General features: G+C 37.6%; 1 protein-coding gene and 1 pseudogene across 1 annotated transcript in view; one reads left to right on the top strand and one right to left on the bottom strand.

Annotated features, from left to right (window-relative positions):
- LUZP2 (leucine zipper protein 2) overlaps positions 1 to 25438 on the top strand; it is a 228118-nt gene that overhangs the window by 172698 nt on the left and 29982 nt on the right. Inside the window, exon 6 of the mRNA XM_068555794.1 lies at positions 5739 to 5906. Coding sequence (XP_068411895.1) covers positions 5739 to 5906 — 168 coding nt within the window. The remainder of the gene's footprint in view (positions 1 to 5738; positions 5907 to 25438) is intronic.
- Positions 24720 to 25173, bottom strand: LOC137772052 (SUZ RNA-binding domain-containing pseudogene; annotated as a pseudogene).

Genomic DNA, 25438 nt, shown 5'->3' on the forward strand with positions numbered 1-25438 from the left:
TCTCAAGATCTAAGAATCAATCTTGGTTTTCCAAACAATCAATTATTTATTTGGCAATATCTTAGGAATTATAGTTAGCCTCAGCTACTGGAATGTAAAAACAACTTTATGGTTTGGAAACTATCTCTCAAATTCTTATGTTAAAAGTTTCTATTGCATCTGACCCTCACAAAATTTCACCCAGGACAGCATGCATTATTACATTGTATTACAGATGACACAAGTTAGGTGATCTGCACAGACTCCCAGGACAAAGTAGTAAAAGAACAAGAACTGTTCTTGCCACAGTGTGTCTGGCACACAGCAAGAGCATAATAAATAGTTATTGATTGAATAGATAGATGAAGATAATATAACTTCATAAGTTAACACACATGCTATTCATCCTACATACAAGGGACATAGAGATCACCTAGAGCAGAGAAAATAAAACTGCTGAATGACTTTATAGGATTCATAGAGCTAATTTCATGGTGAAATAAAGGTAAGGGGAAAGGCTTTGGATTCACAGTCCTTCACGATCTTTCCAAAGCCAGCTGTCATTGGTGCACCCAGATCTCTCTGAGGACTTCATATCTTCATGTAAATAAATGAAGGTAGGCATGAATATTACCTTGTGAACTTTTATTTGTCAGGAGGTGAGAAATTAGGGACACTGTTGTCTTTGCAATATATATCTTCTTGTTCCCCCCAAAATGCATTTTTCTGAGAAGAGTACTCACATACAGACACACACAAAAAGTTGCCTTCTAAATCTCCCACCATCTCACGCAAAAAGTTGCCTTCTAGGGCTTCCCTGGTGGCGCAGTGGTTGAGAATCTGCCTGCCAATGCAGGGGACACGGGTTCGAGCCCTGGTCTGGGAAGATCCCACATGCCGCGGAGCAACTGGGCCCGTGAGCCACAGTTACTGAGCCTGCGCGTCTGGAGCCTGTGCTCCGCAACAAGAGAGGCCACGATAGTGAGAGGCCCGCGCACCGCGATGAAGAGTGGCCCCCGCTTGCCGCAACTAGAGAAAGCCCTCGCACAGAAATGAAGACCCAACACAGCCATAAAAATAAATAAAAAATAAAAAAAATAAAAAAATAAAAAAAGTTGCCTTCTAAATCTCCCACCATCTCAAGATCATATATATAAACAAAAATTTCTTATAAGCTTTACATATTATACAGCATAAGCAGTAGTATTTTAATGTCTAAAATAATACTTTGTGTTATATAATCAGGATAACATGAGAAATATTTCATTATTTTCTCACATAAAACATATCCTCTGGAGGGTTTGCTTTATTTATTCATTTAACAAATATTTGTTGAGTTAGAAACCAGTGATTCTCCAAAATAATACTGGCCCTACTGTATAGCACAGGGAACGCTGCTCAATATTGTGTAATAACCTAAATGGGAAAGGAATTTGATAAAGAATAGATACATGTATATGTCTAACTGAATCACTTTGCTGTACACATGAAACTAACACAACATTGTAAATCAACTATACTCTAATATAAAATAAAAATTTTAAAAAAAGAAAAAAATGCCAGCCCTCAAAGAAATTACATTGTAACAGAAATAGATATAACGATAAGATAATATGCATTTATGACAAGGGCTTCATAGGACATAATTTAAGAAATGTGACAGAGACTTTGAAGAAGATAATATGTGAGCTGAAACATACATTTCAAGTGGAAGTTTCCTATGTAGATGTTTGGAAAGAGGGTTCTGCAGGCAGAAGAAACAGCAAGTGTCAAGGCTCTAAGATGGGAATGAACTTGGAATGTTCAGTGGGCTATAAATAAAGGACATTGTGACAAGCAGGATCTTCATAAAGACTTTGCATTTTACTAACATGTGGCAAAGGAAGTGGGAAAAGTGTTTTGGTGTGGGGAGAAGATCAAGGGCAAAAATAAGGCTGATCTCAAGAGGGAATAGGTTGTAAGATCTAGAGCAAAGTATACTTTATATGGTTTACATTGTATTTCATTAGGTGACATCTTGTTCCAGTGAACTTCAAAGTGAACAGTGACCTTACCTGCAATTTTAAAACAGACTACAGCTAGCAGTACAAATTAAAATGTAGTGCCATTTTGGTGTAAAAATCATTATCTGGGTCCTGCTCATGGGATGGGTCAAGCCAAACCTGAGTAGTGTCAGTAACAGGCTCTATTAAGTTAGAGGGACTAACTAGAAAGACATGGGCTTTTTTTTTTTTTTTTTTTTGGTAGAAAGATGACCAAACTGGAGCAGAATTGCTCACAGAAACCTGTGATCTCTAGCAGGAAAAATCTACAATATAATGAAGGACAGGAGCCAGAATCTAATATAGGAGGCCAAGTCATAGGCTTGTGATCCCAAAAAAAGAAATGAAATCAAAAGCTAAGAGATTAAGAATAGGTTGAAACATAAGAGTAAAGATAACTTACTACAATGGATATGAAAGGTGAGGAGTTGGAGGTTATATCTATGTGTTGTTGATACTACCATCCAAGGTGACCCTGAGAATGTCAGGAGGCCTGTAGGAGCAGAAGAGATGATTGCACCAAGTTCAGATGATTAAAATTGTAGCATATATGCCTATCCCATTGACTGTTCCATTGGAAAATTTGTCTTGCCTAAACAATGTTTACTGAAAATGAACTATTAACTTGATGCTGGTCATTATTTATTTTCGGCATCCGAGTTCAGCCATTACTCATGAATTTGTCTATTATGTCAACATATACTTCATGACTGTTATAGATCCAACTTTTACATATATACTGTAAGAGGAGCCATGATATGAATGCAGTGAATAAAATAACTATTGTTACCTCCTGCATTATTTAAGCATTGAAAATCTACATTTCAAAGCCATGTTAGCTTTGAGTGCTGGCCACGACCTCCCTGACCTTGTCACATTAGCTCTATTTCCATTGTCTAGTGATAATATAAGAAAACGAAAATATATTTAAATTGTTCAATGCCCTCTGGAATATTTCACTCCTGACACAGCACCCAGTGCCATGATCTCTTATTCTGTAGTGAGAGAAGGGAAGGGGCATCCAAGATTATAACAAAGAATCAATAGGAAGGGAAATCTGAACCATTACTTCATTTCTTTTTATTGATATAGCTTGTCAATTTCTTTCCCTGACAAAAGAGAAACAACATTTTCACCTAAGTCATTTATTCAAAAAACTTTTTTGTGTGTGGGGATTGTGTTATGTGCTAGCTATACAGTGTGTTCTAATGTGTCAGGGATTGTGTTATGTGCTAGCTCTACAGTTCTGAACAAAATAGGCAACTTATACATATGTATATACATATAAATTAAAATTAATGATAACTTATATGAGGGAAACAAACAGGATCAATCATAGAAAGTAATTAAGTGGGGAAAGGACAAGAATCTAGCGACTCAGGCAAGCAAGTAAAAGGGACCATTTTGAATATAAGGTTACCATTCAGCTTAGCTCCCTCTCATCCACTTAACAAAGCCCCTCCATTCTAGTTCTTATCAGATTTTTATTTTGTCTTGGACAACTTGACAGGGCAAGATTAATGAGAAAGAGGTACTTGTTTGTCATATTGCTTATATATTGCCAGTTGCTGCTCTTACTGTTGCCTTTTAAAAAATCTCTTGATATGACCAGAGAGAGATTTCTTTAACTGCTATTCTAGCAATAGACAATCTCATCTTAAGGATAAATTTTATACCACATATGAGTAGAAGACACAGAGGTGGGCGTTGGGAAGGATCAAAGTCATAGTCACTACTCTCAAGAAATTGACCACAAGGGCTTTATAGGAGACAAGAAATAGGATGGGATGTAATATGCAGGTGTATTCCTGATATCATATATAAAAGGCAGTAGTTTTGTTGGGAGTATACTAGTTTGACAGGAAGAGACAACAGACTTTGCTGCTTCATTGATCCATGGGTACACTGAAAGGGTGAACTCCACATATGCCAGTTTGTCCAGGGATATGGCTTTAGCACCTAATCTCTGTCTTCATCTCTCTCACCCCAAAGACCATATTTCATATCTTGAAGTGGATGTTTATGTGTTATTGTCTTACTAGGGTCTATGCATGCCCCCAGTTACCACTGGGTTACCATGAGATTTTCCCAAGGTTGTATGTCTCTCTTCATTTTTGTACCTGGGGATGTCTCTGTCATTTTTACTCAATTTTGTATCATTTTTAAACCTTGTCAGCAATTAAAAATATTTTTAGCAGTGGGATTTGGGGGTTAGATGGGAGTTAGAGATGGTTGTCTGCCTTGGGATGTAAACCTAAAGAAAAAATAGTCTGCAATAAATGCTGGAGAGGGTGTGGAGAAAAGGGAACCCCCCTACACTGTTGGTAGGAATGTAAATTGGTACAAACGCTATGGAGAACAGTATGGAGGTTCCTTTAAAAACTAAACACAGAACTACCATATGATCCAGATATATGCCCACTCCTGGGCATATATCTGGAGAAAACCATAATTCGAAAAGATGCATGCACCCCAGTGTTCATTATGGCACTATTTACAATACCCAAGACGCGGAAGCAACCTAAAAGTCCATCGACAGAGGAATGGATAAAGAGATGTGGTACATATATACAATGAAATATTACTCAGCCAAAAAAATATGAAATGATGCCATTTGCAGCAACATGGATGGACCTAGAGATTATCATACTAAGTGAAGTAAATCAGAGAGAGAAAGACAAATACCATATGATATTACTTATATGTGAAATCTAAAAAAATGACACAAATGAACTTATTTACAAAATAAAAACAGACTCACAAACTTAGAAAACAAACTTATGGTTACCAAAGGGGAAAGGTGGGGGAAGGGATAAATTAGGAGGTTGGAATTAACATATATACACTACTGTATATAAAGTAGATAATCAGCAAGGGTCTCCTGTATAGCACAGGGAACACTACTCAATACTCTGTAATGACCTATATGGGGAAAGAATCTAAAAAAGAATGGATATATGTATATGTATAACTGAATCACTTTGCTGTACACCTGAAACTAAAACAACATTGTAAGTCAACTATACTCCAATATAAAATTTTTTAAAAAATTAAAAAGAGAAAAAAAAATTCCTTTATAGTGAAATAGAAATAATAATGCCAGTTTCACAGATGTTTGAAAGCATAAAGTTATTTTTTGCATGTGAAAGTGCTTAGAATATTATGATATACTATGTTAATAGAAAATGTTGATATTGTCACTTACAATCATATCCAAATAACTCCTACCACTTAACAGGGCCCAGAGGAAATAAGAGTTGTATCAGAAATTGAGTGGAGGTACAGGCCTATCTGAGAAACACAGAGGCCTACATCACAAGAGGAGTGATTTGTAATAAAGAAGGTTGTTGCTAATAGAAAGATGGCAGGTTTCTAAGAAGGACATGTTCCACTTTAGAGTGACCCTAGAGTATATTTCCTTGCCAGCAAATTATCATGATTGAAATCATGTCAATTCAAGGGGAAAATGTAAGCTATGTCTCTGAATTCCAGTGTTCAAAACATATCATGAAACACAGTAGCTCCTAAAAAACAGACTGAGTGCGTATTAAATGGCACGTCATAATGGAATTTATGTTAGGCAGTTGTGTTTGAAAACTAATATGTGTTTGTGTAGGGAACGAGTGTAGGCTAGGAGGAAAGGGAGAATCTAATCAGGTAAAATGATGACCAGAACCGCATGTAAACATTGTGTTGTGATCTCTCTTGTTTTCATAGGCGTCGCAGCTGAAAGCAATGAAAGAGACGGTACAACTCTGCCTCTCAACTGTTTTCCATGATCAACCTCCTCCCCCTTTGAATCTCTTCAAGCCGAGTCCAACTCGGATATCAATTCCATCCATGCCAAATGACACTAAGATTGCAGATGCAAGGACAAGAAGCAAGGTACACTTTATTTGTGCTTTGAAAAGTAAAATCGAGTAAGGTACTCACTTTACTTCATTCTGTATTATCATCAAAGTGAATCCAAGTAAGATAGCAAATTCATTGAAAAATCAGGAAGTAAGTGGGAGATAGGAACCCAGTTTGTAAAGTCTTCATAGTCACTTGGAGAATGTTGGAAAACAACTTTTCTTTAGTAGAGAGCCAGCTGTTTCTTAGGCAGGATTATTATTATTATTATCATTATTTTACAATAGTTAAAAGAAAAGATCTTGTATTACATTCCAGTATACACCAGAGGTCTAATATGGAAAATACTTTCTCCTAAGGTATAACCACCATCCTTACAAAAGTGAATACGTTTTTCAGGAATTAAGTCTGTAGTTCTCAACATTGCCTGTACATTAGAATCACTTGGGATACGTCTTTAAGAAAAATCCTGATACTTGGGACTCACCCTGGACCTGTTAAAACAACTTCTTTCTGGTTTGGTTCCAGTCATCATTAGTTTTTAAGAGCTCCTTAGGGGATTTTGAGATCAACTGACTTAAGCAAATCTTCCTTCGCAAATCCCTACCACCACCCTACTTTAGACAGGACAAAGGGGGCATTTCAGTTCTGCTTTTGTTTCAATCATCAGAACCTTCAATCTGCAGGCTCTACATTTAAGTAAATCTTGGTAAACTGAAATAGTTATGGCAGAAAGGAGTTTAGTTTCAGGCAGTATACTTGAAAGTGCTGGTTCTCTTATTACATGCCTCAGGATTACTTGCTATTAAAATAAATGTTATAGATACCAGTCCAACTTCTAAAGCAAATCTCCAGTGGACTGGGGGAGGGTGGGCAAAAAGCCCTGAGAACCACTGTTACAAGTACCTAATGATGCATTACATCTGGGGCTTTCTTACTGCTTGTTTCTGTGATTCCTTATATTTGGATGAAAGGGGATATGGACAAATTGATTAGGGAAATACTATTTTCAGGATGAAGAGTCAAAGTTAAGTAAAGCAAAATAAATCTTCTAATGTTCTGTTTTTGTCTGTAACTGGTCGATTTCTCGATGACACATTAATCTGTATAACCTTGTTTTTCTGTCAAAATCATTTTAGAATATGTATTTCCATTTCATATTATTCTCTTGGTTTTTATTACGTCCTGAAGGATCTCAAAAAATTTTAGACCAATATTTTTCTCCTTTATGTCTTTCTGAACCTCCTTTGAAAACTCTAGGTCTACAGAATTTTTTTAGTTCAACCAAACTCAGGGAAGAAAGTTGCATAATAATGTATTTTATTTATGTTTAGGAAAAATCCTGGGTAAATTTATTGAAACGGGTCATTGGTTGAATGCACAGCTACCCACACAATCTCCCCCACCTGCCAGGAAGCCACATACTGCCTCCACTTCATGTTAGTCTAAGGGAGGAGCAAAGATTCAGCCTTATTAAGTCCAGTGACTTTGGGAAAAGCAGCTTTGTAATTTTATGGGCACATTACACTTGTCTCCAACTCAAAATACATTTATTTAAGCCCATTATTAAAACTGGGCTCTTTACGACCCTGAATGTGTAGAGGAAATTACTGTTACTTTAACTGATTTACTATTAATAAACATATGTCCTGTCATTGAGATAAATAATAAATATTTATTATTTCTCTTGGCTTATCACAGGAAAACATAGGAAGCATTTAGATGCACGTGTCTTAGAGATTGCTCATTTTTCAAAAAATAATAACAGAAATCCAAAATGTTTAAGGTAAAGTTCAATAAATCTAAGTTGATGTACTGTAGAGCATTTCATTTTACAGATTAGCATTAAAAGCTTCTCTGGCATTTATGTTTTGCTCATAGTCTTTATCTTTTCAGTAGTGGTGGAAATTGTATTTTATGTATACTTGGGTTTTGAATCTCTATGCAGGCACCTCACAGATAATATTTGAAAAATCCTGAATAACAAAATGTGATAAGGGTGTATGTAAAAGAAACAAACTTTTCAGTCATGAAACAATTTTTCTCTGAATACAAAAACATAACTTTTAAATGAGGACATTTAACTGCTAAGTCTTCAGAGTTGGCTAATTATAGACACAGTGATATTATGTACCTGACTGGGAGCTGACTGGGAGTGTGTGTGAGTACATCACTTAAGCTCTCTGTGACTCAGTTTCCTCAGTGCCTATCTCAGAGCATTGTGACATGACCATTACAAATCATAGTTTTTCTTATTTTCCATGATATATGTGATATATGGCTATTCTCATCTACATTCCTTTAAAATCTTCACCTCTTCTTTGAAAGGAGAAGGGTATTTGAATGGTTTTTCCTGAAATCTGTGAAACACATCCAAGTAAGCAATTTTCAACCTACATTTGGAAAAAAGCAATATAGCCCCAAAAATGTCATTTTATTTTTATTTTCTCTTCCAGAAGATTGGATAATGCAGACAGATTTTTTTATTGCATCATGCATGTGTGTGTATATGTCTATACATGAATACAGATATACATACACATGTATACATATAAATTATATATATATATTCACTGTGGATTTTAAAAGTCACAAATTTCATTAGGTGGGCAGTTCAGTATTATGAGAATTTATTGATGAAAACTTAAAAAATAATTTACATGTTGGTACTTTTTTAAAATTCTGGAGCATGTCTGCTACATAATCTTTTAGTCCTACAGCTTAAGTTTCTGCTGAGGAAACTCAATCAGGTTTTTCAGCCTCCTTTCCTTCACTGCATTCTCCATTGCTGTCATGCCTACTCTATGATTCAAGTGAATTTTTTCTTGCCCTCCTAGTTAGAATTATTTTTTCTATTCTCAGTGTTCTAAGAGCACAGTGTTTATTCTGCATGGCTCTTGGTCATACCTTGAATACAGTGATGGCTGCATACTTCTCTCCCCTTAAGGGAATGGCTGTGCTTAGCTCATGGATTTGCTCTATGTTATTGAGTATCCAAAGCAACGTTGCCAGAGAATTCATTTGAAATGTCACTTGCTGCATTTCTGTTTTAGTCAGCTCAGGTTGCTATAACAAAATGTGATGGACTAGGTGACTTCAACAACATACATTCATTTCTCACAGTTTTGGAGGCTGTGAAGGCCAAGATCAGGGTGCCGCCTTGTTCATTTCTTTATGAGGGCCCTCTTCCTGGATTGTAAACAGCTGCCTTCTAGCTGTGTGCTCATATGGTCTTCTCTAGGAGTGTTTGCACAGAAGGAAAGATGGATCTCTATCTCTCTCTTCTTTATAAGGGAACTAATCCCACCATGAGGGCCCTACCTTCATGACTTAATCTAATTACCTCCAGAAGGCCCCATCTCCCAATACCATTACACTGGAGGTCAGGGCTTCAACATAAGGTTTTGGAGGACACATTCAATCCACATCAGTGTCCCTCTTCTCACTGGACATTTTCCTTATAAGTTAGAAAATAAATATCATTGATTGATCATTAAGTGCCAAGTATTCAGCTAAATTGTTTTCCATCTGTGTGTAAGGACTATGCTCATCACTGGAGACACAAATTTGAAAGGACACAACCCTGACCTCTTGGAAATTGTAGCCTAATTTTCTGTAAAGAGAAAACAAGGAAAATATGCAAAGGGTGTGTAGCAGATCAGGACTTTTTTTTGTATTTGTTTTTTATTTAACTTTTTATTTTAATTTTTCATTTTATATGGTGCACGGTTAACAATGTTAATATTGAGCAGAGTTCCCTGTGCTATACAGTAGGTACTTGTTGGTTATCCATTTTAAACATAGCGGTGTGTACATCTCAATCCCAAACTCCATAACTATCCCTCCCCCGCCATCCTTCCCCCCTGGTAACCATAAATTCATTCTCTAAGTCTGTGAGTCTGTTTCTGTTTTTCTTTATTGTATATTTGAGCTGAGAACCATGACTTTTCCCTGCTTGTTTTACCAGTACAAAAAAACAGAATATGCATGTCATTGTATATATTTAGAATGGTGAATACTCCAGTGGTCTGCTGGAGGTGGCTCATACACACCTACAAAAGCTAGCTGTTACATTTTCAGAATTTGTACTAGTCAGCTCTTAAAGTTACTATTAAATATTCATTATATACACTTAAAATTAAGGAAATCATACTAAAAACAAATGTAAATATCAAATATACTATATCATGCTATTATCTCTGAAGATTCTATGTCTTGAAGATATTATGTCTTTGGGATCCATGTAGTGGAAATACCGTATAATGGTATTCTACTGATATCTCTGTCCATCTTCATGTTCATTGATATCACATTGGTAGATTGAAGTTGGTAGTATTTATACTATAGAAATTGGCAAACACTGCAAATCAAGGTCCTCCTAACCCCCAGAGTTAGTGAATAACATGCTCTTGTGTGTGTGTGTGTGTGTGTGTGTGTGTGTGTGTGTTAAGCCTTTAAGATGGGCCTACTGGGCATCACTGATAATATACAAATAATACTTGATCAACATATTAATTTATCTTTGACTTGTACTGTTTGTGTAGTAGAGCTAAATGCATAGTAAGTGCCCAGAACAGGGAAAATAATTATTAAAAAATGTTGTTCAATTAATGGCACATTCTGGAAAACTAATAATTTTTATATATCCATTGTACTGTTTTACTTAATTATATTCATTTTATTTTAAAATATTAAATGTGACTTTATATAACTTAGAAATTATATAAATGTAAGAGGAAGAACAGGAAATATATTACTGAGAGGTCTACCCTTTTAGGTGAAAACTATGAATTATTAATACAGCAATGTTGTTGGTGTTTATAGCTGCATGATAGAGGGTTTAAGAGCTAGGATTCACTCTATACACCAGTGTGATGATATTTACTGCTCATATTTACTGGGAGGATTAAACAAGATGCGAAAAATGCTGGACAAAGCCAGTTGCCAGGCTCCTCCCTTCCTCTCTCCTCTTCCCCCCAGGGCTGGTATCTCTGCAGGACAGGATGCAGAGGAACCTAAGCTCAGCTGGCTGGGTCTCTGCTCCTCCCCGCCTTGGTCCCTCTACTGGGACAGGGGCCTCAGGAGAGAGGGTGTGGCTGCTGCCTGCACCAGGCTCCTTATGGCTTAGGGAGATGGCTGAGTTGTTCTCCCCTCCCACCGCGGGGTCATCTGCTTCCTGGGCTGAAACTCACCCATCACCACATCAGGGCAGGGAACTATAAAAATAGAAAAGGCTTGTGTTTCTGTCCCAAGTGTTCCAGCCAAGACTCTTGAGGGCCCAGAGGGACTTCTGCCTATGTAATTAGGCTGTGCTTTTCATTTACATCCAAGAAATCATGTATAATGAACATAAATACAAGGAAAAAAAATTTAGAGAGAGAGATAAGATTCACTAGTCAGACTAAGTAAATATATTTTTTCTACAACTTTCTAATTTTGAAATCTTGATCAACTCAACTTCTCTGAGACTAAGCTTCCATATGTATAAAATGAAGACAATAACAGCACCAACCTTACAGAACCGTTGTGAAGATTAAATAAGAAAATTAACATACAGCATTTAGCATATGTAGTAGAGTCTGACACTGAGAAACAGTCAATAAGTATATGAAATAAGTACTGTATCTGGAGATGAGGATAACACTTTGAGAAGATTTAAAGAAGGTTTTTGGTAGGATATTAATTAAAACAAAAACTATTTACCTTGTTTTATTGTGCAGATGTAAGAACACATTTATTCAAATAAGTACACCTACAGCTTTTTTAGCATAAAAGTATGGATGAATCCTCACAGTACATTTAATGTCAGTGATCACAATTGTAAATGCTGTAAAGAAAGGAGAAAATTGAAAGAGAGCAGAAATGAGAAGCAATTCAGAAAAGTAGTGTAGATTAAAAAAATGATGAAATTGTGTTATGAAAGCTCATTATTTCATCCCCACCCCAGGCAGTCACCATCTTCTATCTTTGTTTTTCTTTCCATGCAACTCACTGCCTTGGATTTAGCTGCAGTTGACATTGGTAAAGGTCACAACCATGGCATCAACTTAATTGGACAAGGATGATTTGTTAATTTTTTTTTTCCAGTTTGGTAGAAATGCCAAAGTCATTTTAGGGCAGCAGCCAACAGTGGCCCTATTCAGGAGCTTAAAGGCATCCAAGCGAAAATTGCATTTTGCTTGGTGCCTGGAGATTTAGAGCAAGGTGGATTTGTATTTCACTTTTTCTGCCAAAAATCTGTTGCAAAGTAATTTCTAAGAACTCTCAAAGCAGTGCACCTGAAATCATCATAGACCAAAGGGTCTCAACCTAGGCTGTATTTTTTTTAATCATTGGAGGCATCATTTACATCTGATGTCAATACTTACATTTTAATATAATCCAGCAGAAGTACAGGCTAGTTTGGGGGATTATTCAAAGCTCCCAGATTATTTATATTTACAGCCAAGGTTGGGAACTATTAAAATCCTTACTCTAGGAATAGGAAAGGAAGCGAAGAAGTAAGCCTGCCCTTTTTCTCCACTTTCCTGCTTCTAGAAGAGATTTCCCAACGAGCCTAAAGGTTTTCAGTTTTAGACAGATCTGTTTCTCTGTCAGCTCTCTGTCCTTAGCTAACCATTTAGTTATCTATAACACCAACCAGTTGTTTGTGTTCTTTCCATGCTAAAAAAATATACTTTATATCTTTGTATGCCCAGGATTATTGTGAGAATAAAAATGAAAACATGAGTCTAAAACATTTGTATAAAATATAACATTACATCTAAAGAATTTTGTTTGGGTTTCATTTTTGGTCCTAGGAGGTCATAATTGCTTGCTTAATTACTTCCCAGCAGATATGGTATATATGTGGCAAGGAAGTTAAGTCTAAGTTAAAATTATATCATATTTCACATGTTACTATGTAAACATACATATTATATGTGCATATAAATATTTTCAACTAACATTATAAATTATGATATATATTTATCTAGTAAATATAAAAATTGAAGCAACAAGGGCCCTTTGATGCTTTCTTTCTATTACTGGTGTGCATATTTGTACCCTGGCATGGTCTGAAACCAGATTTTCATTTATTCTTCATCCTTGGTACATGTATAATAAGAATATTACTTGTAGAAATTGATTAGTTGGATATCTCTATGAACTTCTTTTAAAGACATATGTTAGCAAATGATATAATTCATTTAATCCTTCTGAAATTAAAATAAGAACAAAACATTTTTGGTAGAAATGTTAATTTACATAAGTCTAGGAAGACATATTGATATTCAGAGAAAACACTACTGAATACCTTTTATGTTAAGAATGACCACCAGTTTCCATTTTCCTTTTTTTTCTTTTATAATTGATATTTTATTGGTTATACACATTTCTTAATGTTTGTAATGAAATTTTAAAAGGCATGTAGTTGTAATTCTTTTTTAAACAGTTACTCCAGTGACTTTCCGGCCTGAAATTTGGAAATTTTTCTTAAGAGTATATCAAGTACCAATATCTTCAAATGTTGATATACTGTTATATCGTAATTCTCACTAATTTACAGTTTAATATCATATACACTACAGACTCAAATTTTCAATCTTTCATAGCACATTAACAACAAGTTACTAGGGAAATTGGACTACCACTACCAAAGATGTTACAGAGTACATGTAAGTCTGACTGGAAGAGCCAAGATCAAAGAGTGGTTTTCTTTAGGAAACAAGTATCCTAAAAAACATGAGAATAGAAGTAATTTAAAATGTTCAAAACATATTCAATGCACAACTGTGACTCCAAATTGTCATTTAGTATGCTGAGTATTATAGGATATAAAAACTACTGCCCCATTTATGGATGTTAAACTAACACTCAAGACAATCAAAACCTCCCGTATTCAATATGCTGCTCTTTTCTGGTTGTACCAAAACAAACAAATAAAAACATCACCACCACCACCACCAACAACAACACCAGCAAATAATTTCACCTCTTAAAAACAAAACATTTACACTTAAAAAAAATGTAATAAGGTGAGATTCCTTCCTTCTTAAACACGTTTCTAGAGCCACTAAAAAACTTGCATTTAAAAAATAATTGATAAAAATATTCTCCTGGATTGTACAAGAAGGGAGACAGGAACCACTGACATGATATGGTATACATGCTATTAATCAGACTTGGCGTCTTTCTCCCTGCTTCATCAGAGGAGATGGACTCTCCTATTTAGTTTCTCCGTTTTCTGCGGCTAAATATTCTTTATTATCGTGATTAGCTACTTGAGCCTCTTTACCTTTTTTTTTGCGCTTTTTTTTGGTGAAGATTCATCCATTCCAGCCGCCTTTTTTGGCTTCATCTACACTTTTGCATTAGAAGGTTAAATGACACCATCACCACTCTCCTCTTGCAATGCTTGATCACCACTCCCTTTGACAGACCAGACCTTCCTCTTGGGCATCCTGGTGAAGAGGGCTCCTGCTGGATGCCTGGGGCCTGGATGCACCGGGGGCCTTCGTGTGCTGGTTGGCTGGACCACTGCCACTCCTCTGGCTGAGTGGCTGGTTTACGCGGCAGGAATGGTGGAAGAACCAACGGATGACTTGTTCCATTTTCTTTTCCTGTATTTTCATTAGAATTTCTTGAATGCTCATCAAATAGTAATGACTTTCGTGGTGACTTCAACCCAACAAAGATTAAGTTATTTTAAAGGTGTTTAGCTTCTCATCACCAGTTGGCTGTTCATAAGTAAGACAGATCCCAATATCCCCTCCCTTGATTATCAATCCAAGGGACATTTTTTCTTTAACACTAGAAATTCTCATCTAACCTTTCTTTTGTCTCTTTAGATGCACTAAAATCTTAATCCTAAAAAAAAAAAAAAAAAAAAAAAAAACTATAAGAGATATTTCCTTATAACTCTTGCAGAAGAAAAGGACATCTATATGGAATTTAATCAACTTGCTATGATCATTTTGTTGACAGTACTTTTTTCCTCTCTGGTAATCATTCATTTAATTATATATCTTGCAGTAACTGGGAATCTACTAGAAGATTTTTAACAAGGGAAACCTGATGAGATTACAATTTTAAGAAGATAATTCCAGTAGTAACACAGAGAGAAAGATTAGGAGGACAAGATAATAGAAGCAAACAAAATTATTGGGAGAATAATATTCTTGGTAAGAGCCATGAGACAGTAGCAGTGGGAAAGGAGGTGGGGGATGGATCTGAGAAATGCAAAGGACATGAAATTTGAATGAATTTGTGAGGAAGTGAAGGTGGGAAGACTAGATGATTATGTTAAGGAACTTAGCTGAGAAGAAGAGGAGAGTGGACAAATGGATGGGGCGCTCCTTAGTAGGAGGACAGGGGATTGTGTACTTTTTTAGTAAGAGAGAAAGGGAAGAATGGAAAAAGGTAATGAAGACAAAAGTTAGAGATATGTAATAAGGATTTAAAATTCCAGAAGAAGCATCAAGGAATATAAATATGATCACAAGGTGAAGAGTTGGACATGGAGAGGAGTAGGGACATACCAACTTATGAGTGGGGAGATAAGTTGGTGACAATGAATGAAGGTGTGGATAAATTTTGATTTATGGAGGGGAGTTCAAAAACGGTGTTATACCCCATGGCGTGCAGTTTACCAGTGAAAATTAGGTCCTTACTGACTCTGGAGGAGCCTTTTGTCCCAAATGCCTTGGAAAACCTTATCCGCCTCCTCTCACATGCATGCTAGCTCCAATTTCTAAATTCCCTCTGTAACACTCCTGTTAGTGTCCTGCTATGTTTTCCAATCTTGGTGGGCAGAGGAGGACTTCCTTAAGAGAGATGAAGTTAGAAAACAGGAGAGCCAATGAAACGAAGTGCTGCTTCAAACAAAATATAGCAAAATAAAAGTAATCATTATACTGAAAATGATAGAGTAAAATTAAAAATAAACTCTAAAGAAAGGTAGAAAATTTATGTATATTCAAGTCAATTTAATTTACTATGGGATTAAACTCACCTAGAATTTACTAATTTCCAGTGTGCTGAGGCTAACTAGGGTTACATTCTAATCTGTTCTGTCTAAATAGCATCATAGTGCATGTAGAGAGAAGCTAAACAAGCTTTTTCAGAGGCAGGCTTATGCTTCTTTCCAATGGTCCTTTTCAGGCATTAACAAGCTCTATTAGGTGGGCACCCTGAATTTGCTAGCTTCTCTCTTTAACATCACTGTCCTGGAAACCTGTGTTGCAATCTGTGGCTAAATGTCAGATACCCAGTGCCAAGAATCATGTGTGTGAGAGCACAGAATTTGGAATTCAATAGACCAATGCACAGAATTTGGAATTCAACAGGCCAATTGTAAATCCTGGCTTTTGCGAATTATTTGTGAGATGTTGAGAAATTGAACCAAAGACTATGATTAGTCTTTTGTGAAATAGAGCTAACAATATAAAACAATGAGCCTAATAAACTTAAATGCTGAATTTATAGCATGTAGTATATCTAGTGTTTAACAGCATGGACATTAAAGGCAAACTGCCTGGATTTGAATTTGTACTCTGCCACTAATCAGCCGTGTAACAGAGGCAACTTTTTAGACCAACTCGTCACCAGTAACATGGGAATAATAGTACCATTTTCTTCAAAAGCTTGTTATAAGAATAAGTTAAATATTATTATTTTCAGACTTATTTGGTATAAAAAGATATTGTTGTTGTCCATTTCTGCAGAAGTGTCTATCACACGATTCTACGTGGAGTTTGACAATAAGAAAATAATTTGAGCATTCATCAAAAGAATTCCCACAAAACAATTTCCAAAAGCAATAGGAAACATAATGTCTTTATATTTGCTAAAAGTGATTATATTCTTTGTGCCAGAACTGACGAAAGATCAGAGAATTATTTTTCATCTTGATCTACCCTCAGTGCACTGTGAATTAGATTCAAATGTTTCAAAGAAAAGTAGAAGTAGTAGCCTTGCTTTTCATTACTATATGAAACATATTGATATTCAGGATTTTGGGAGATCATAGACAGTGTTTTTGGGTCCCCTAGAGTGCTGATGTTAGGCTTTCCTATGGCATATATGACCCTCTTTGGTCTCCTCTTTATGAAAGCAAGAATATTTCCTGAGTGTTTGTAGCTACCTAACCTAGGAAGTTATTCACATCAATTATAATCTAAGAGCAAACTTTTCCCTTTTGTAGGCTATTGCATGGATTCCAATTTATGTTTCCAATTGTTCAATAACAATAATGATGATAGTGAGAAATTTAATTTGCAAAGTTCTTTATGGCTATTGCCATAAGGTGTTTTATTAGATCATCACAATATGTAGAGCAGATCTTACTATAACCATTTTACTTAAAAAGGATCTTAAACATGAACCCAGGTTTCTTATGCCAAGTCTACTGCACCAAACCGCTCTCTCAAAACGTACATTACTTAGAATCTTAGAGATATGCTAACAAAAATGGATGAACATTTAAATATGCACTGCTTCTTATGTTACCACAACACAAAGTTTATAGAGCATTCATTCTGTGACTGACTTACTGCCAAGGGCTTTGCACAAGTTTTCTCAGTTAAAGTCAAGAAGAACATTGTGAGGTGGTACAGTATTCCGATGTTATAAGTGAGAAAACTAAGGCTCATGGAGGCTAGTAACCCATCTTAGGTCTCAAAACTAGGTCATTGGCAACAGAGGATTTTGGTTTGCTTTTAATTAATTGAGGTAAAATTAGTATATAACATATTAGTTTCAGGTGTAAACATAATAATTTGTATATAGTGTATGTAGTGTATATACTACAAAATGATCAGTACAATAAATCTAGTTACCATTTGTTACCATGCAATTAACTTCCTATACCCAGTTCTCCCATCCCACCCCCTTCCACTGGCAACCACCAGTCTGTTCTCTGTATCTATAAGCATGTTTGTTTTTATTTTGTTTGTTTGTTTGTTTTTAGACTCCACATATAAGAGAGATCATGTGGTATTTGTCTTTCTTTGTCTGACTTATTTCACTTAGTATATTGTCCTCAAGGTCCGTCCGTGTTGTTTCAAATAGTAAGATTTTATTTGTTTTTTATGGCCAAATAAAATTCCACTGTATATGTACCACATTTTCTTTATCCATTCATCTGTCAATGGTCACTTAGGTAGTTTCCATATCTTGGCTATTGTAAATAAATAATGCTGTTAACAAATATAGGGGTGCATATATCTATATATCTTTTCAAATTAGTGGGTTTTTTAAATTTTTTTGGATTAATAGCCAAAAGTGGAATCACTGCACCATATGATAGTTCTACTCTTAATATTTTGAGGAATTTCCATACCATTTTCATAATGGCTGCACCACTTTATATTCCCACCAACAGTGTATGAGGGTTCCCTTTTGCCCATGTGCTCTCCAACAGTTGTTATTCCTTGGCTTTTTGTTAATAGCCTTTCTAATACTTGTGAGGTGGTATCTTATCATGGTTTTGATTATTTGCATTTCCCTTATAGTTATGCTGAACATCTTCTCTTGTGCCTGTTGCCCATCAGTATGTCTTCTTTGGAGGAATGTCTGTTTAGAATCTCTGAACTTTTTTTTTTCGTATTGAATTGTTGGGTTTTCTTGCTGCTGAGTTGTTTGAGGTCTTTTTATATTTTGGATACTAACCTCTTATATGATATACGGTAATGCATGTACAGCACACTCACAGGTACTCAGGTAGTGTTAGCTTCTTATGGTAGGTAAGAGATTATCAGCTGAGCCTATATTTCCATTATATAAAAAAACTAAAATCACTGATGCTTCTGGAAATTTACTAATGATGCCACTAAATGTCACATAATGGTTGATGTTTTAATTCAGAACAGCAAACTCCTAGGGGGTGCTGGGGCATATCTTCATTATTAGAGTTCCTCTAATGCTCATCATAATACATTGTGACTAATAGCAAATGTTAGATGAATGAACAAACAAATGAATAAATTAATAAATGAGGAATCTGGGAGACAGAATGAGCCCACATTAGCCAAATTGCAATGTGTTCATGAGCAACCATATCTGTCTCTAAGGCTGTTCACATCCATAAAATAATTCTGTCATGGAGAGTAAACATATTCATTTTAATGACAGCAGTGGCTGTGAATTTTCATGTTAGACACATGTGCTTTTCATATTTCATCATTAGTCATGAGTATGCCATGAATTTCAGTACCCATGATGGAAACAGCTTTGCCTTAATTCATCCTCCGACTTTTGTTAGTTATCCCATTTGAGGCTACACTAGAATCAATGAAAAGTGAGCATGGGGTTCCAGTCCTTTGTTTCCAATAGACTTTGTAAGATATTCTAATTTTATTTTTTAAATAAAACATAAAAGCCGTGGATGCCTATGAATGTCCTTTTTATGGATGGTGATACAACTGCCATATTTAAGTTATCTGAGACACACCAAATAGTTTTTGTTTTTGTTTTTACAAAACAGTTTTTAATTTTTTTAAAAAAATAACCTTATACTTATTTTCCAGACCTTGATTAAAATACAGAATGTGGCTAGTGAGTCCATTGAATCCCTGGGAACCTTTAATTTTGCCACTGCTCATTCTCCATGGCTAAATTTACTACTGGATTCTAATCTATTCCAGAATCATTCCTGATACAGGTAAAACATATGTAGGAGAACCCTCTATATCACCTGTGGCACCATGGTATCAATGGATGTAGATAACAGAGACGTTCCCTGGTTGCTTTTATAAAGACACAAGGGGCAACATTCCCTACTCCCTCTCTACAAAACTGACCATTTCTAAAACCGGTATTCACCTTATTTTCATAGATTAGGAATTCAGTTTCCCACTAATACTAGAATCGGGATCCTTCCATGAATGCCAACCTGCTTTACTGAGCACTTAAGAAATCCTGATTGACATTTCCCAGGTTTCTCACTTGGGCAAAATACAATATCCTCCCATTCCCTACGTCTCCTTGAGTCCCTGACCTGAATAAGATCGTGTAATGATAATGGTGCTTTCATTATTACCTGCTCCCAGTAATATTGTTTCATCTGACTGATGTAAACCCCTTCCTACCAACTTCCCCACACAGTTACCCAGCTATGCCTAAAATTGTCACACACATCTGACATTATAAACATTGGACCCCCATCTAGAGCCATTCTTCACCACTGAGAAGGTGTCCCTGTCTCCCTGAAGTGTTAGTCCTCACTTCCTCCTCCTTCCTCCCGCTGATGCTGCTGAACGCCAGCAATGGCCCAGTAAAATTCCAGCTTGCATTACATCACTACTGAGACAATCAGAAACACGGCCTTAGCTTCATTAAGCTTTTACTTCCACGATGTTCAAAACAGGCCTCCTCTAGCTTCTCCATATGCTTAATATTTCTTTGGCACAAAATAGATAAAATGTTTTAATTTTCAACTTTAAAATATGTGAAGAAACATTCAATAAGACTATGCCTGATTTCCTAGGGTTTTTTTTTTTTCTTTCACTTTTAGCCATTTGCTTGTGCTTTGAGATAAACTCATATTTTGAACGTATGTATGGTATCAATACTTTGTCGTATTTACATGCTCACAGACATAAGGTCACCCAACAGTAATCATTTATAATAATATATTAATTATTTTATTATGAAACTAATGCATATTTGTCATGGACAATTTTAGCAAATAATGTTAATAGTAGTAGCTGGCATTTTTATTGAGTTGTGCTATACCCATATGAACTTATTTAATCCTCACAAGTCTCTAGAAGGAAGACTTTTTATTATCCTCATTAAAATGTTTTTTTTTCTTTTGAAATAACTTTAGACTTAGAAAAACATTAAGAAAATAGTACAGAGAGTTCCTGTATATCCTTTACATCCCTTAATGTTAACATCTTAACATAGCTGTGACGTATTTATCAAAACTAAGAAACTGGCAATGGTATAATACTGTTACCAAACTACAGACCTAACTTGGGTTTCACCAGCTTTTCTACTAACATCTTGTTCTGTTTCAGGATCCAATTCAGGGCAACACATTGCATTCAGTCATCATGTCTCGGTCTCCTCTTGTCTGACAGTTTTTCATTCCTTGTATTTCATGTCCTTGACACTTTTGAGGACTAGTGGTCAGATATTTTATAGAATGTCCCCCAATGTGGGTCTGTCTGATGTGTTTTTGTACTTAGACTGGGGTTATGGATTTTTGTGAATAATATCACAGAGGCACGCTGTTCTTATCATCATACCAGGGATATATGACATTATTGGTGATGTTAACCCTCATCGCTTGGTTAAGATGGTGCCTGCCAGATTTCTCCACAACACTAGTATTTGTCCTTTTCCATACCTTATTCTTTGGAAGTGAATCACTAATTTCAGCCTACACTCAAGGGAAGCATATTCTCCACCTACTGAAGAGGAGAGTGTCTAATATGTTACTGAGAATTCTTCTGTAAAAAATATTTGTCCTTTCTATTTATTTGTCCATCTACTTATTGATTCAGTCATTTATTTATATCAGCATGGACTCGTGGATATTTATTTTAGATTTTAGGTTATAATTCAATACTATAATTTTTTTTTCATTTTAAATAGACTTTGTTTTTCAGAGCAGTTTTAGGTTCACAGCAAATTTAAGCAGAAAGTATAAGAGTCCCCACTTATCCTCTCTCCTAATGCCCACAGCCTCCTCCATTATTAACATCCCCCACCAGAGTGGTACGTTTGTAACAGCTGATGAACCTGCATTAACACATCTTAATCACCCAAAGTCCACAGTGTACCTTAGGGTTTAGTCTTGGTATTATAAATTCTATTTGTTCTGAAAGTTGTATCATGACATGGATCCACCATCATACAGAATTATCCTCATTTTTCATATGAGTAAACTGAAGAACAGAGATATTAAGTTGTTCAGGGAAGGTGACACAGTTGGTTAACATTTTATGAGGGATGTAATGCCTTTCTTTAAAATTCATTGCAAAATTCATTTGAATTATTTTATACATTATTTCCTTGTAGATATACACTGCAGTTGATCCATGTATCTCCTTATTTCTGATTTTTTCCATTTTTTTCCAACATACAAGTGACATTTAGATAAAAATCTGTTTTATACTCCACCATAATAATAGATTCTGTAAAGACAGAGATCCTGTTTGTTCATTTTTATGTCCTCCTTCCTTCCTCATTCACGCCTTCCACTAACCAATAGAGTAGGTGATAAATGATTGCGGAGCAAATGATTATCCAACAAGTTATTGAGCTTAAAGTTTTATCAGGCGTACCTTTGAAGCTGACATTATGGAGGCCTGATTTCTGAGGTTTCTTGAGGCTACTGTCAGAGGAAGAAATGTGAGCAGAATGGTATATTTTGGTGTCACATACTTTACCTTCTTAGAAATGACTTCAGAGTTTCACATCTTGGAATGTGGTTTTGTAGAATAATATTTAAAGCCTCATAAGGTTTGAGGGTATTTATAGCTTCCATCTATGTTAACAGCCATCTGTGAACTGCAGCAATCATGTGATCAAGGCTCCAGACCCTTTTGAAGATCCAATGTGTTTTCTGAAGTCTAACATTTTTATGTATAAAAATGGGAATGGCTCAACAGTAACCTTACAATGATGGGCACAGAAAGGAGCAACCACCACAAAAGGTTCTTTACTAAGGAGACAATTACTTTCTTTAATACCATATGCTCTGTCTAATATGATTAGTCATTTTCTGAGAATTTTTAAACAGAAAGGTCCAAAAATATTTCTCCATTTGTGATTTCCTAATAAAATATAATCATTCATCTCCCCATTTTGAATTGATCATATTTTCCTCCAGTGAAACCAGCTATACTCAGTCTATTTTCAGACACTCCATTTTCTGAAGCTGAATATGAGGTTTTTAGAACAAAACTCCATTCTTCTTTTTCTCTTTTTTTTTTGACAAGTTTAAAGCATATATTTAAAGTACAATTTATAAAATGCTTAATCTGCCAACTCAGGAGCCCGCGGTGCGGGGTGGTAGGGTGGGCAGCTGCCCGCTAGACCAGCGGAGCAGGACTGCCAGGGTGCGGCCCTCCCTCCCATGCCCTTCTCTTCAGATACCCAAGGGGCCCATGTGCACCCCTGGGATCACATGGCCAAAAACAGGACCCCAGAGTTTTCCAGAGTCTTTGCCTACCAGTGAGGCTGGGGCAGCCCTGCTGGCCCATCCCTGAGCAGAGCATCCCCAGATGGGGCAGAGCAGGGTATGGCTGGGCTAGCCAGGGCGGAGTGAGGCAGTGGGCTCTGGAAGGGGCTGATGGTAGCAGATAGGGTGTTGCCTCCTGCCTGCAGGTGGGGAGCACCCTGATTGAGCGGGCGGAGAAGGGTTGGTGACCAGGCCCAGACCCCCAGCTCCTTTGGTTATAGGCTGACATCAGAGTAGCGGCTCATGGGAAGCGGTTAGCTGGAAGGTCTGAGGCCTGGCTCACGGGGTCAGGGAGGAGCTGGGGGAAGGGGACAGTACCATGAAGGCAGATAAAGGGGCAGCAGCCTCAGGTTTCTGCCCCCCACTCCCCTGGGGGAACCAGTCTGTCATTACCAATCATCTTTGCAATGCACAGCTTGTCTTTCCCCAAATGTCATTCAGAATGGTCTGCTCCCAAGGTATTGATTTCACAAGGGAAATGTACCGGGTGGAGTTACCGAGCTGATGCCATCAACAGAGATGGCGATCCACAGACCCCTGAGAGTTCTAAGCCTTGCTGGAGTGGGAAGACGCACCTGCCTTCTGACCACACTCGGCAGAGGGCTCAGTGTCCTGGAGTCAGACTCTCTCCTGGCTTTCTTTGCGCTGACAGCAAAATACTGAGCAAGGCTCGCAGCCTTACTGCTAAAGCCCGGGAGTGCAGCCTCACTCCCTGCCCTCTTCTAGAAGTAGTAAGCCGGGCTGGTAGGGAACCACCCTGAGGGGTTTTGGAAGGGGAAGTCTGTTCACTTTCCCTATCATCTCCCGAAATACCAGAGGTGAGGGGTTGGCACCCTCCCCAGGCTCTCTGAGCCTATAGAGCTAGCCCAGTCTCCAGGTAGGGCCCAGATGCTCTGGGACTTAGCTGGGGGGAGGGAGGTATAGGCATGAGGTGCTCATCTGTCCTGGGGGCTGCAGAGCCCTGCCCCTTTTCTGGGCGGCAGTAGGAATACAGAAGCTAAGCTCACCAAAATCCTATCGGTTAATGTTTCTAGTGAATTGCCCAGAAACCTTTTTAAGTAGACTACCAAACTACCCTTTCTCAATTAAAAATTCATTAAACTGCAAAAACCCCTCCCATGTACTTTGTTTTGCAAATCAAATATTTGTATAAACAAACAAAAATAGGAAGGAAAGAAAAAAAAAAGGATATTTTCAAATGGAACTTGCTTGTAAGTGATGAAGACATGCACTTGAGGGTGGGTGGACGGGAGTTCTCATTTGTGTTTTGAAATCCCAAATTAATAAGCATGATAAACTGTTATTGCTGGCACTGGCTTCACGCCTAGCAGCCAAGTGGCACTCTGACTCTACTCTGAGTCCTCGGTGGGTCCCCCCAACCCTCCTCTAACCCCCACCCCTTTCCCTTTCCATTGACTTGGGACAGTCCTTGTAGACATGCCAATCACAGTGGGAAGGGGGGGAAGGGAGGTCACAGTGCACGGGGTTCAAGGTCACAGTGGGCGGAGCAAAGGGGATCACAGTGCAAGTGAGTCAGGTCGTTCCCCCTTCTCAAGTCAAGCCGTCTGCCACGGCAGTGCGACCCGCAGCGGACGACCCAGGAGGTGGTGACGGCGGCAGCGGACGACCTAGGAGGTGGTGACGGCGGCAGCGGCATCCTTTCCTGCCCGCATTTATCTGCGCTGTGTGAAGCCTTGCGGCCCATCAGGACCCAAAGGCTGTCTGGTCACACTGTTAGCTGCCTGCTGTCTCCGGGTTGGGAGATCCTGGTTGGCCTGTCGAGGATGGGCTGCTCTGGCTCCTCCTCCGGGCTGGCGCCGCCCGGAATCCGCTTTGGGGCCTCCGCGAACTCTGCCTCCCGCGGCGCTAGGGACTGGACGAGAAGGGCTGGCCTGCTGGTGGAGGTGGGGCAGCTGACCACACCGTTGCTGGTGGGCCTCTTGAGGATGCGAATCTGTGGAGGGGCCCCGTGGGAAGGCTATCGTGCTGAATCACAATGGGCACTTTGGGAGGAGATCTGGATCTCCTCCCCTTTTGTGTGATCTTCAGTCTTTTGTCCAACCGTCTGTCGATTTCCCCGCTGTCTGCCGCCTCCTCCCACCTCTCAGCGACCTCCTCATCTTCCATCTTGCCGCTTTAACCTCCTCCCCGCAAAACTCCATTCTTCTTGATTAGAAGAATCACTCTTTGTTGCATCCTTTCATGTTTCACTAATCACATCTTTCTGTTGTCATCTCTGTAGAGATATTTTCCTGGTAATGGTGTATATACCAACGAATGGATTCTGCTATTATCAAATGCTTCAGTTTTGATTCTACGTTTAATCACCTGCAAACATTATTTACTTCTCCACTTCTTTAGCACAAACATTATATCTTCATATGAATACTGG

The sequence above is a fragment of the Eschrichtius robustus genome, chromosome 11, assembly GCF_028021215.1.
Source record: "Eschrichtius robustus isolate mEscRob2 chromosome 11, mEscRob2.pri, whole genome shotgun sequence".
Classification (NCBI taxonomy): Eukaryota; Metazoa; Chordata; class Mammalia; order Artiodactyla; family Eschrichtiidae; genus Eschrichtius; species Eschrichtius robustus.